Genomic DNA, 14088 nt, shown 5'->3' on the forward strand with positions numbered 1-14088 from the left:
TACCTAGTATTAATTTTTTTCAAAATATATTCACAGTTCTTTAAGTTTGCATGCTAGGCAAAAAGTCTTATGAAGATATTGTTATCAAAAAGAATCACGAATAAAATCTTTAAAACACTTTTTATTTAAGAACTGATAATCACAAGATATTACATTTGAGCTTATTAAAAATAAACTGAACTCATTAGAAATTAGATTGAACTGATTTTTACATCAGAAGGATAGTCATTTTATAATGAATTAAATAGGTAAAATCGGACTTTAGAATGGACAAAACAGGAAATTGCATAAAGTTGAGAAATAATACTAAAGAAAACAGTAAAAAAAAAATAAGGTAACAGATCAAAGTTGAAAATTTAGGTACCTAGGTAAAACATGCGTCACAAAATATGGTATAATAATATGTAGTAAAATAGTGTAAAATAATGAGATAATAATATGTAATTCTAGCCCATAACATCTAGCATCGGATAATCATAACATCCCTCTGGGTGTACTTTAAAATTTTTAGAATCTAAAAATTTTTAAAATACTTACTTAGAAGAATAGAACTAAAAGAAAACTGAAAGATAAGAATGATTTTGATTATTTTTATAATAGTCTGCGTTTCTTAATATCAGAAGCATCACATCTTGTTAAGTTGATGGAAAATTTTTATTTCAAACCTCTCAGACTCAAATTTTCTGGTGCTGGTGGAGCTTCCGTTTCATTGTCATCCATTGGTTCCAATTTCATTTCTTTTATTGTGCGTGGCATGTTGTAAGGGTGGTATATTTCCTTCATCAATTGGGACATTTTCCGTTCCATTCGCTCTTTTAAATATTTAACTTCTGCAGCCAGTGTATTAAAATTTGTGAGCATTTCCAATTGTGCGTTCTTCAGGTTCTCAATCCTAGTATTTAAAATTACAAAATTGTTATTGATGATGTTGATTTGTTTGTTACGGCACGTCAGATTTTGTTCCTCCAACCGGATGATGTGATTGATTTTGTTTTGGGCCAATACTATGTGTTGTTCCAATTGGCGAATTTTGATGCCATTAATGAAAATTTCAATGGTATTATCATTGATATAATCCATTATTAATGAATAAAAAAAATAAAAAATGAAAAATATGTACACGAATACGATGAAAGTCATTAGGTGAAAATAAAAGTTTCTTTAAGCACAGTAAAATAATTATAGTCCAGTAACTTTAGCATTGAATAGTGAATCTCTAGGCGGCAAGCTGATTTTTGGTATACTGGTCCATTTTGATGTCCTGAAAACGAATCCGAGGAGTCCCCAACTGTCCGAGGTGAGCTTTCCCCCAAATTGTGGATCTTAGCCCCCCAAAATAGGTTTTTGGCCAATATATCGAAAAATACCGACTCTAGCGCAAAAATAATTGAAGAATGTTGTTCTACGTTAAATTTCCGTTCTATTGATATATCAATTGTCTTTCTCCCCCCCCAAGGGGGGTGGAACTACAACCATTCAAAAAAGTGGGGTTCCTGAAAAATACATAAAGGATATAGGCGCCTGAGGGGGGTGAAATGGTCCCCGAAAGCGTTCGAGTTGATATCAGCATGGAAGGTGGGTCCCATCGAGAAACTTCCGCGTGAAAAATTTCAGATCGCCACCACCTCCCCTTTTTGGGGAACCCCCCTTTTCTGTAATTTCAATACCAATTTTCTCATCCCCATTTCAACCGATTTTGAAAATTTTTCAGTATGTTATGTATATTTCGCACCTCGGGAGTAATAAGGTCACATCTCAAAAAAAATTGATTTTGATGTTTTTGCATTTTTGGGGTTTGTATGACCCCCCTCAACCAAAAATTACACTTTGAGTTGGGTACATTATCTAGATCTTGTAAAAAACGCAAATGGCCTAACTCAAAATCTCAACAACATTGCAAGTTGTTTGGAGTTATAAGGTTACATCTCAAAAAACTCCACCTTTCTTGAGCAAATTTTGTACATACAAAGTGTTACAAATAGTTTTGATTGTTTTGAATGTTTGTCAGTTAGAAATAGTCACAAGGAGTGCATTTTTTATTGGTTTGTACCAAATGGAAAAATTTTTTTAAATTGATCACTTTTCAGAAAAATGAATCTGCACATATCATAAAATTTTAGTTTTTTGAGAAAAACTCAAAAACTAAGCACTCTAGAAAAAAACTAACGACATTATGTCGATTGGAAATTTAATTCTCTACAACTTTGTTAATAGGAAATTTTTTTGGACGCTTCCTTTCGCCTCCGCATCAACTTTAATGAAAGGTTATAACTCAAAATGTTTTCCAAACATTGAAATATTTCCTCTTTAAGATTTTATTTTTCAAAGTGTTCTTATGCTAAATGAAGGTAGGATACCAGATCTTTAAAATGAGGTGCTATTCATTCCTCACAATTAATTATAAGTTGATAGAAATAATGAATCAAGTTTTAAAAAAAAAGAAAATCACTCTCCTGTAAAATTTCACTTTTTTGAGAAGTGACCTTATTACTCCCGAGGTGCGATTTATAGTAGGTATCCCCACAAAAATTTTCAACCCCCTCCCCTCATATTTACTCCTCAAAATAGCGTTTTTCAACTTATTTCAAATAGTATAAATTGAGGGGGCTGTGTGCTGTGGAGAGGGCTAGATGAGTGTAGCAAAAAATCTGACGTCACATTCGTGCTCAGCGGTATCGAATCATAAGAAAACGACACCCTACTCATTAATACTTAGTTATTTTCCCCGAAATTTCCATTTTACCCCCAACCCTCCCCAAGGCACATTTTCACACCATTTTGAGGGGTAAATATGAGGGGAAGGGGTTGAAAATTTTTGTGCGGATACCTACTATGAATATACATAACATACTGAAAAATTTTCAAAATTGGTTGAAATGGGGATGAGAAAATTGGTATTGAAATTACAGAAAAGGGGGGTTCCCCAAAAAGGGGAGGTGGTGGCGATCTGAAATTTTTCACGCGGAAGTTTCTCGATGGGACCCACCTTCCATGCTGATATCAACTCGAACGCTTTCGGGGACCATTTCACCCCCCTCAGGCGCCTATATCCTTTATGTATTTTTCAGGAACCCCCCTTTTTTGAATGGTTGTAGTTCCACCCCCCTTGGGGGGGAGAAAGACAATTGATATATCAATAGAACGGAAATTTAACGTAGAACAACATTCTTCAATCACCTATTTTGGGGGGCTAAGATCCACAATTTGGGGGAAAGCTCACCTCGGACAGTTGGGGACTCCTCGGATTCGTTTTCAGGACATCAAAATGGACCAGTATACCAAAAATCAGCTTGCCGCCTAGAGATTCACTATAACCCCTATTTTTTTGCTAAAGTTACTGGACTATTATGGAAATAGACACAAAAAGTAATCAAATTTAGATACCACAGAGTTAGAATTCAAATATCACATTAAAACACAAAGTAATAGAAGTGGAATGCACAACATAATTGAACGTAATTGAATGAATTATGGATAAAATAATCTTTGTATTTTTATAAGGAATAATTATCTAAAAAGGAAATTTTTGAGAGGATATGATGTTTTTAGACTACAAATTATTTTCTCTCTGTTATCAATTTTAAAAAGTCATTAATAATTGTCATTTAGATAATTAAGGTAGGTATATTTGAAAACAAGTGTAAAGGTTACATATACAATTTCTTTATCTCTTTATAAGGCTCTCTACATATGGGACATTTATCTGAAATTTGTTTGGCATATGTTATATAGCATTTAGTGTGGCCACAAGGTAGGTATACACAATTGATAGGTTTATTTATGCATACGATACATTCAAAATTAGGGGGTACAGGTTTTTTAAAGATATCATTTTAAATTCATTCATAAATAAGTTCATATTATCAATTGTTTCAGGTAATTCTAGGGCATAGTCTACAGCATCCAAATATTTGTCAAATAATTTTTGATCTTCTTCAGATAAATCTTCATAGTATAATTTAATGATATGTTGTACTAAAGTATGTTCTCTTTTTGAGGCTCTATCCTAAATTTGTTGCTGTACAGCTTGCAGCTCATGATGAAAAGTTTCAAATTGGCTTTTGTCACTTTTAGCGGCATCAAGTTTCAAAATATTTTTAAAAGAGGATAGAATAGCTGTCTTTAGATTATGCTCAGTATCAGCCAGGCCAGCTTTTTCAATTTTGGGACGAAGTAAATAGTGGTTTAGGTAATTTCTACACAGTTCTGATAAATTTTTCAATCCAAACATGATTTTTCTGTTTCTTGATAAAAGTTCACAGGCAGTATTTTAAGAAAATGAAATTCTGCGATCTCGAGCACAAAAGTGAACCTTTGTGTGCCTTGGCTTATGAAATAGCAAAGTAAATTTTTCAAAATTTCGGTTTGGTCAAAAAACCAGAAAAATGAATTTTCAAAAACCAAAATATCCCAAAAATTCTTGAAAATGATCGAACACTGTCCTACTAACTGTGCCGAAATGTTATCTAAAAGAATCACAAATAAAATCTTTAAAATACTTTTTATTCAAGAACTGATAATCACAAGATATTACATTTGAGCTTATTAAAAATTAAACTGAGCTCATTAGAAATTAGATTGAACTGATTTTTACATTGGAAGGATGGTCATTTTATAATGAAATTAAATAGGTAAAATCGGACTTTAGAATGGACAAAACACAAAATTGCAAAAAGTTGAGAAATAATACGAAAGAAAACAGTCAAAAAAAATAAGGTAACAGATCAAAGTTGAAAATTTAGGTAGGTAAAACATGCATCACATAATATGTGACCCGCTCTGACAAAACCGACCGTTTCGACGACAAAAAAAAGTGTCCAAAATAATGATGTTTAAAATGAGTTTTAAGGGTTGAAAGATCAGATTTTTGAGAAAAAAACATTTTTTGAAATTTTGATGGTGTATGTAGAGGTCTGCGCCGCTGATGAATTTCTGAGGGGCTGACTTGCCGCCGCCACCACTGACGATTTTCCGGCGGCGTGTGTCGGTATTGGGCTCTTTTTTCGTTAATTTTAGTGTTTTTCATTGATTTCAGTCCTTTTTCTGTATTTTATAGAAAAATTAGAAATCAATGTTTTTAAAAGAAGATTTCGTATCCTCAAAAAATTCACTTTTTAGTGCTCACATAACAATAAATGAAGAAAATTCAGTGTTTTCATTTTTCAGCATACTTTGAGGCTTGTTTCATCGGCATAGTGGGCCACGCCGGTGCGCTGATTCACGCCGCCGCCGCCGCTGTTTTTCCGTCAGCGCAGACCTCTAGGTGTATGTAATAATATGTAGTATAACAGTGTAAAATAATGGAGATAATAATACATAATTCTAGCCCATAACATCTAGCATCAGATAATCATAACAATACTTTGTTTATCTTCTGATATACTATCCACCCTCATGGTCAAAATATACTTTTGACTGCAAGTTTTTGAAAATGTGACTTCTAGCCCCTTATAGTTTTTGGTCTAAAAAATGTCGTTAATTAATTTTAGAAATTTATAGATATAAGTACTTAAATATTGTTAAAACTTGAATTTTTTTCTTAAAAAATCTTGTTTTTTTAAAAATTGTACCTACTTTAGAACTAGGTACCTAAAGTATAATTTTCTATTAACACATTTCAGTCGATTTGTATAATATAGGAGCAGCTCGAGTGAAGCAATGGGCATGAATTGAGTTGTTGAAAGAGGCCCACAGGGGCGGGAGCTGGAGGTTGGGGTCTTAGTCTTTGATGCTTTGATGAATTATTATTAAACCAGTAGTCTATTTTTAACAATTGCTAATTGCAAAGTCGAAAACAGTTAGGCTATAAATTAAAAACAGTCAAATTTTCAAAATTGACTGAAACATTAATCAAATTTGTAGGGAATCACTAGTTTTTCAGTTATTTTGGCAAATCTGTGTAATTGCTAAATGAAACAGTCATAAAAATGACTGATTCAAATTTAGAGAGTATACATTAATAGGTAGGTAAGTACTTAAATTGAAAAAAAAAATTCAAATTACCTTATTCTTACGAAATTTTTATTCATTTGGTTTTGGAATTGGATGGTATGTCTTTGACACTTGTGCACGCTTTCAAAATCTCAAAAACAAGAATTACCTTCAGAAGCTGTTCGTGTGCTCTGAACATTGAAAAATTATACTCACTTTTTTATGAAGACATTTTCCCCTTATTTAATAAATTGAACAGTAGGGTGGTCCTTATTTATATGGTCAAAAAAATTTTTGGGGATTTTTTTGATTCCTCCCCCCAAAGTTGTTCCCTTGTATGAGAAAATAAATCCCTGAAAATTTTAGCCGGATCGGATAATATTAACCCGTGCCGCAGAGCATCTGAAATTTTAGAACTGGTAGACCGCGTAGCCGTTGTATTTTCCCGCGAGAGCCGTGCGGCGTTGTTCGTTTTTTCCCCTAACACGCATATTCCATAGTTTTATGTTCGGCTGGATGTAGTAAAAAAATTTTTTTTGATAAGAAGGTCTCCCTTGGCCCTCAAATAAAGATCCTAGAGTATAATTGGCATCAGAAAATATTTTGAGGTGATTGAGATACAATTTCTGAAAAATGCTCAAAATCAACATAGAAAAATTCCAACAATTTTTTGATTTTGAAAATGTAATACCAAAAAAGGATACCAAACGATGTTAAAAGAAACTCTAAACCAGTGTTACTAATTTTAGATTGCTCCATGATAGCTCGCAGGGTTGACATTTGTCAAAATCATGCCAAAAGACTAATGTCCCTCAAAATTTTTTATAATGAACAAATATTGCTGCAATGATGTAATTGCTTTAACAGGTGGCCAATCCAAAATTGGTAACACTGGTTTGGAGTTTCTGACATCGTTTGGTATCCTTTTTTTGGCATTACATTTTCAAAATTGAAAATTGTTGAAATTTTCCTATGTTGATTTTGAGCATTTTTCAGAAATTGTATCTCAATCACCTCAAAATATTTTCTAATGCCGATTATACTCTAGGATCTTTATTTGAGGGCCAAAGGAGACCTTCTTATCAAAAAAAATTTTTTCACTGCATCCAGCCAAACATAAAACTATGGAATATGCGTGTTAGGGGAAAACACGAACAACGCCGCGCGGCTCTCGTGGGAAAATACAACGGCTACGCGGTCTACCAGTTCTAAAATTTCAGATGCTCTGCGGCACGGGTTAATATTATCCGATCCGGCTAAAATTTTCAGGGATTTATTTTCTCCTACAAGGGAACAACTTTGGGGGGAGGAATCAAAAAAATTCGAAAATTCGAAAATAAGGACCACCCTATTGAACAGTGTATAAATTTATTGAATTTAGACGGATATTTTTATAATGAATTCACGTGCAGCGTACGTTTGTGAGGTGAAAATATCCTGTGTGTGAGGTATGAGAGAGTTCACCCTGTTGAGAATTTTTCTCCGTGATCTTCGAGGATATTTTAGAAATTCGCCTTATTTTATTATAGCGAAAAGTTGATCGCTGGTTTCGTATTTTTTCAAAATTCTTTGAATTTACCGATAACGAATATTAATGTACTTTTACCTATCTGTAGCGAGTTCATATTGGAGACCATTTCTCAATTAATTAATTGTTTATTTCAAATGCCAATGTTATTTGGGTTCATTTTCTTTTTAAAAACCAAAATGCGATCAAATTGAGGTAGAAAATTGATACCAGTATTGGCTCACATCGTACTTCCAAACTCCTAAAAATCAATTGATCAGTTTTGAGACATTATTAAAACTTTTACAGGTTTTTGGAATTTTCATTTTTCTATGAATTCCACAAAAAAAATTACAAATACCTAATTCAGCTCCTTCAAACTCAATTTTGAATTTGATTTTCAAAAGTTAAAGTATACCGAAAAATCGAGAAGCAATTTAGCTCCAGAAATTTTGACTGGTGATGTATTTTGTATGATTTTTTGGTTAAGCTTCGTTTTCAAAAATTTCTCTATTTACCCCCCCCCCCCACTGACTTTCGATCTCCTTTCTTAGATAATATGTTACAACTTCAGTTTTGAACTTTTGAATTTTATTGATGAAATTTTACTCCAGGTTTAAATTTTTGGATGTGAAAAAAGAACTGTTACTTTTCTCTCCAGTTTAAGATAATGGAAAATGTACCTACTTAGTTTCAATTCGAATCATGTCCTCTTCCTTGAAATGAGCTTCACAAATCTGTATTTTTCAGTTTTCAGCGAATGATTCATCCAATGAACTTTCATTAACTTAACACTTATTGGCATATTTCCACTTTTTGTTCAAGTACATAAATTATCTATGTATTTGAGAATCATTTCAAGTTTTGTCCTGACATCTTCATCTGATTTAATTGATTCATCTCTGGTTCATTTATTCGCAATGATTTTTCACCTTTCAAGCGAATCATTCACGAACGATTCATCTTCAGTTTTCAATTTTTATTAATGAATGTTAAAAGACAAATTTTTCAAATTTTTCCCATTGCTCTTCACTGGATTTGATGAAGTGGTGATTCAATCGTTCTCGAATGATTCGTCGGTTCTGAGCGAATCGTTCACGAACGATGTTTCACCTTTCAAGCAAATCATTCGCGAACGATTCATCTTCAGTTTTCAATTTGCATTGATGAATTTGAAACGACAAATGATTCTATTTTCTCTTTTACCGCGCGGATTTGATAAAAATATGATTCAGTCGTTCTCGAATGATTCATTGATTCTGAACAAATCGTTCGCGAACGAATTGGGTCCAGTTTTGGATGATGTGGTTAAAAATGGCGAGTTTTGTTGTACTAGTTGTCTAAAGATGACTTTTCAGTGATTCATTCGTTCGCGAACAATTTTTCTCCTGTGAGCAAATCGTTCGCGAACGAATGTTGAAAGATTGAAGAATTTTTCGTTTTGTCTTCTCGTGTATTATCTGATTAGTGATTTGATTTTCAAGTGATTCAATCGTTCTCGAATGATTCGTCGGTTCTGAGCGAATCGTTCACGAACGATGTTTCATCTTTCAAGCGAATCATTCGTGAACGATTCATCTTTAGTTTGCATTGATTAATTTGAAAAGACAAATTATTCCATTTCCTCTTTTACTGGATTTAATTTAAAAAAATGATGAAGTCGTTCTCCAATGATTATTCGATTCTGAGCGAATCGTTCACAAACGAATCAACTCCAATTGTTTTTTTTGGTAAATTTGTAATGTCGAATTTCATGCTATAATCTTTCTTCTGGTGTGATTTTTTGATGATTCGCTCATTCGTGGTTGATTTTTCACCGCTGATTAAATCGTTTGCGAACGAATCATCTTCAGTTGTCGTTGTCGATAGGTAGGTAATGAATTCAAAAATGTCACAATTTGTCAAATGTCAAAAAGTATGATTATTTGCCTCGTTACCATGTATTTTCAAATCATCGTGTTTAAAAATATTTCAAGAAATTATTTTTTTCATTTAGAAATATTTTTTTAATATTATATAATATTTTAAAAATAATAATAAAATATTTTTTTGAATTACAGCCAGAAAACTTACTATATTACAGTCCAGACGACGATAGTAAAATAATGATTAGTGATTTCGGCCTATCAAAAATGGAAGAATCTGGCATAATGGCAACAGCCTGTGGAACACCAGGATACGTTGGTAAGTGCGTCTATCTCTAGTCTGTACGTGTGAGATGAAAACGCCTGTTAATTGTTCTGTTTCTCTCCCTCTCACTCACGAAAAAAGGTCTAAAGGGTAGTAAAGGTAAAACTATACTGTTGGGAAAGTAGATTCTGGGTGAGAAAAGCGTGAAATGTATACACGATCGATGGACGAGCGGTTGAGGCGGAGGGAATGAACAGAAATGCTTCGCCTCTATACGAGTAGTATGTAAGTAATATCACGAAACCATAAATGAAGAATGAGTTTGTAAAGCAAAGAGATATAGGGAGGACTTTGGAGAAAGGAGAAAGAGTTGATACTAGAGGAAAATGCTGGCTGGTAACGAAATTAATTCTCTCTCTTTATGAAGAAGAGTGAAGCGTATGTTTATTAATACTGGAAGCATTTGCCTTTTACGCTCTGTCTTTACATTTATGCGGTGTGTTTAAACAGCTCCAGAAGTTTTAGCACAAAAACCGTACGGAAAAGCGGTAGACGTTTGGAGTATCGGAGTCATTTCTTATATTTTATTATGCGGATATCCACCTTTTTACGACGAAAACGATGCTAACTTATTTGCGCAAATATTAAAAGGTTTGAGAATATATACACTTACTATTTAAATATTTATTGAGATTTTAGAGATAAATGTATACCTACTTCATTCAGTTTTAAACTAAGTAGATAGGTACCTATACGTTTAAGTATGTGATAAAAATGTGTTTTTATTTTGCTGTATTTTTCTAAAGGTGATTTCGAATTTGATGCTCCATACTGGGACGATATCAGCGATTCGGCTAAAGAATTCATTTCTAAATTAATGTGCGTCGATGTGGAAAAACGTTACACATGTCGTCAGGCTCTAGCACATCCGTGGTATGGTTCAATTTTAATTTTTCCAATATGGCAGACCTACACAATATGTTTGTAGTCCTATTCTACACACGTGTAGTACCTACTAAATTACTACTAACGAGATCGATATTGTTTATCAAATGGGTGTTTCTGTCTCTTGTTTATTCTGTAATTCTATACCATGTGCAGGATCTCCGGTAACACGGCCAGCAGTAAAGATATCCACAGTACTGTATCAGCTCAACTGAAAAAGAATTTCGCAAAGTCTAGATGGAAGGTAATATCGTACTAATACCTAAATAATAGATGTAGATATGTATAACTGACATATTTAAATTGATTCGAGTACATGTTGGTGTTTTAAAGATAGATTTTAAGTGGCCAGTTTTCATGGTGAATGAATTGGCAAAACTGAATTTGCAAGAAGGTCTGGGAAAATTACTTTTTGGTGTGATTATTGTAGATGAAGAACTTTTTTTTGTAACTTTCTTTAAAATTTGATCATTTTTCCGTCGATAGAATTGTTCGCGAACGATAGGAACTGATCGTATTAAGATCAATTCGATTTTAGAATATCATACGTACATTCATCAATGGCCATGGCCATGGCCGCAATGGCAACGTCCTCCTGTTTTATGCATTTTTGGCCTACTCCAACATCTCTGCATATTCAATCCTGAACCCCACTTTTTTGCTTTTTCGACCCACTGTCCTGCACTTTGGAATATTTTGTTTATTCCAATTTTTCCATATGAGGTATGACCAGAACGAATTCCTCCATATGAGGTATGATCGGGTTCGTTGTAAAAATAACGAATTCTTCCATATGAGGTATGATCGGTTTCGTCGTAAAAATATATTATAATGAGGCCTACAAGCAAATAGGTATAGATACCCATGTTAAATAAAGTGTTCCATAAAATGTTGTTAGCATAGATAGTTATTTGAAAAACATTAACACCTGATTAAATTATTGGTAAAATAGTACGAGTACTCTCTATACTTACCCAAAAGGACCAAAATCAATATTATCACCAACACAATTATCCAAAATGTTTTTTTATCATCGTTTGAATAAGACTGCATTTTTGACAACAAAATCAAACTACATCAACCAGAATTAATTTGATTTCAAAGAAACTTTTAAATCGTTTGCAAACGTCTTTTTCACTGACTGACGTTCAGATATTTTATTACCTGCTCCTGTTGCAAACACAGTATTTTTTTTAGAAAAAATAATGTATCAGAGATTTCAGTATAAACGATGTTGAGATTGGACGAGTTTATCTAAAATAATATTAAGAAATCGAAAAATTATCATTGAAAATCAAATTAATGCCTTATTTGTAGGTATTAATAGATTATTTAAAAATGGATTTGAAAATTTTCTCTTGCAGATATTAAAGTAGGTAGTCTAGTTTTTATCATAAGCGAATGAAAACATCCCACAACGCTTAGTCAGCATTGTGGAATTTTAGGTGGTGTCCAAAATTCGGACCACGGTTTCAGAAATCCATTTTTCTCGATTTTAAATAAATTCTGTGATTTTTTTTCTCATTTTATCGAAATTTTATCTGATTTAGTATGAGGCTTAGTTTGTTGTTCGATTCAAGTGGTTTGAGTGGTGATGATCTTCTTCCCTTTCTTCGATTTACCTACTTTTCAGAACTCTATTGTGATTTTTAACGTAACCAGACGATTGCGCTGATGAAACAATGATTATGCTTATGCAGGGAAAATACAGTGATGTATTTTAAGTTCTTTTTACATCATTTTTGATTATTTTTTTCCAATGAGTAACCACTTATTTTAATATTATTTCAACAATGAGTTCATTAATACTGTATTTTTGGTGAAAAATAAAGTAAAAACTGCAATAATAAAATTAAAAAATAATAAGTACCTAACTAAAAAAAAAAAAAAAAAAAAAAAATGAAAATGTGGCGCTACCGAAGTGTCGCTTTTTATTCACTTTCAAAGTTTTTTGAAAAACGTACTCCTCCCCCCCCCCTCTTCACTCTAAAAAATGGAGAGAAAAGAAAAACATCGAAACCAAAACCGAAAACTGATAACTTCAGTAAAATCAATTGTAAAAAAAAAATGAATAAAAAAAAAACGTTGACTAAAACCAAGGACGATATTTTCCAAACAGAAACCAAAACAGAAATTGAGATCGGAAACTTCTCATGCAAAACTGAAACCAAATCCAAAACTGTAACCGATAGATATTTATCTGGTTTTAATGCCCTGTTTTTTTGAAACTTTTTCTAAAATTTGGTTATTTTTCGGAGAGTTATCAAGCTCCAACTTCTTTGGATATGGAATATTTTTTTTTAATACTTTGACCTTTTCTCATCGACGACGATTCTAATTCTATTAATTCCTTTACCCAACGACTGCATTTGTTTATCCATCGATTGCATTTGTTTATCCATCGATTGCATTGCTCTATCCATCGATTGCATTGCTTTATCGAACGATTGCTTTTGTTTATCCGACATTTCCGACAATTGTACTCTCGATCCCGACAATTGTATTACATTATCCCTTGATACCGACAATTGTATTACATTATCCCTCGATTCCGACAATTGTACTATTACATTATTCCTCGATTGCTTTTGTTTATCGGGCAATTGTATTTCTTTATCCCTCGATTGCATTTCTTCATCCGATAATTGCGTTTTATCTGAGGTAGGAACGGTTTTGTCGTAAACTATCATTAGACCTACAAACAATTAGCTACGTTAAATAAAGTGCTCCCTTTGTTGTTAGTATGTACCTTCTACCTAGTTATTTAAAAAACATTAACACGTGATTAAATACACAGTAAGTAGGTAAAATAGTAATCGTTACTTACCCCCGATGACTAAAATCCATACTATAAACTTGATTATCCAAAGTTTTATTTTGTTATCGTTTGAATCCGACTGCATAGTATTTAATAGCAGAATCAAACTACATACACTAAAATCAATTTGATTTCAAAGAAACTCAAATCGTTTGAAATCGTTTTCACTGAATGACGCTCAGATATCACCTAACCTTACCCCCGTTGCAAACAGACTAAAATCAGTATAACTACTCTAGAAAAAATAGTGTATGAGAGATTCCCGTATAAACCACGTTGAAATTAGACGCGTTTATCTAAAAATAATCAAGAAATCGAAAAATTATCATTGAAAATCAAATTAATGCCTTATTTGTATTAATATGTAGATTATTTAAAAATGGATTTGAAAATTTTCTCTTGCAGATATTAAGGTAGGTAGTCTAGTTTTTATCATAAGCGAATGAAAACATCCCACAACGCTTAGTCAGCATTGTGGAATTTTAGGTGGTGTCCAAAATTCGGACCACGGTTTCAGAAATCCATTTTTCTCGATTTTAAATATTTTGTGATTTTTTTCTCATTTTATCGAAATTTGATCTGATTTAGTATGAGGCTTAGTTTGTTGTTCGATTCAAGTGGTTTGAGTGGTGATGATCTTCTTCCCTTTCTTCGATTTACCTACTTTTCAGAACTCTATTGTGATTTTTAACGTAACCAGACGATTGCGCTGATGAAACAATGATTATGCTTATGCAGGGAAAATACAGTGATGTAT

At 32.8% G+C, this 14088-nt stretch overlaps 2 protein-coding genes and 1 long non-coding RNA gene across 6 annotated transcripts in view; 1 reads left to right on the forward strand and 2 right to left on the reverse strand.

Annotated features, from left to right (window-relative positions):
• Nucleotides 1-14088, forward strand: part of CaMKI (Calcium/calmodulin-dependent protein kinase I) — a 481648-nt gene that overhangs the window by 440992 nt on the left and 26568 nt on the right. For all 4 annotated transcript variants that reach the window (XM_065361814.1, XM_065361816.1, XM_065361817.1 and 1 more), the window contains 4 exons: nt 9499-9622; nt 10079-10219; nt 10375-10501; nt 10670-10757. In XM_065361814.1, the coding sequence (XP_065217886.1) occupies nt 9499-9622; nt 10079-10219; nt 10375-10501; nt 10670-10757 (480 nt within the window). The remainder of the gene's footprint in view (nt 1-9498; nt 9623-10078; nt 10220-10374; nt 10502-10669; nt 10758-14088) is intronic.
• On the reverse strand, nt 10587-11747 carry LOC135843809 (uncharacterized). The gene is made up of 3 exons (XR_010558385.1): nt 11488-11747; nt 11066-11351; nt 10587-10724 (listed from the first exon to the last, which is right to left on the reverse strand). It is a non-coding gene; the product is annotated as an uncharacterized LOC135843809 (long non-coding RNA).
• LOC135843803 (uncharacterized) lies at nt 12475-13693 on the reverse strand. The gene is made up of 2 exons (XM_065361822.1): nt 13341-13693; nt 12475-13208 (listed from the first exon to the last, which is right to left on the reverse strand). The coding sequence occupies exons 1-2, from the start codon at nt 13414-13416 to the stop codon at nt 12814-12816; spliced, it is 471 nt and encodes a 156-aa protein (XP_065217894.1). The 5' UTR covers nt 13417-13693; the 3' UTR covers nt 12475-12813.

Source organism: Planococcus citri, chromosome 4 (genome assembly GCF_950023065.1).
Source record: "Planococcus citri chromosome 4, ihPlaCitr1.1, whole genome shotgun sequence".
Lineage (NCBI taxonomy): Eukaryota > Metazoa > Arthropoda > Insecta > Hemiptera > Pseudococcidae > Planococcus > Planococcus citri.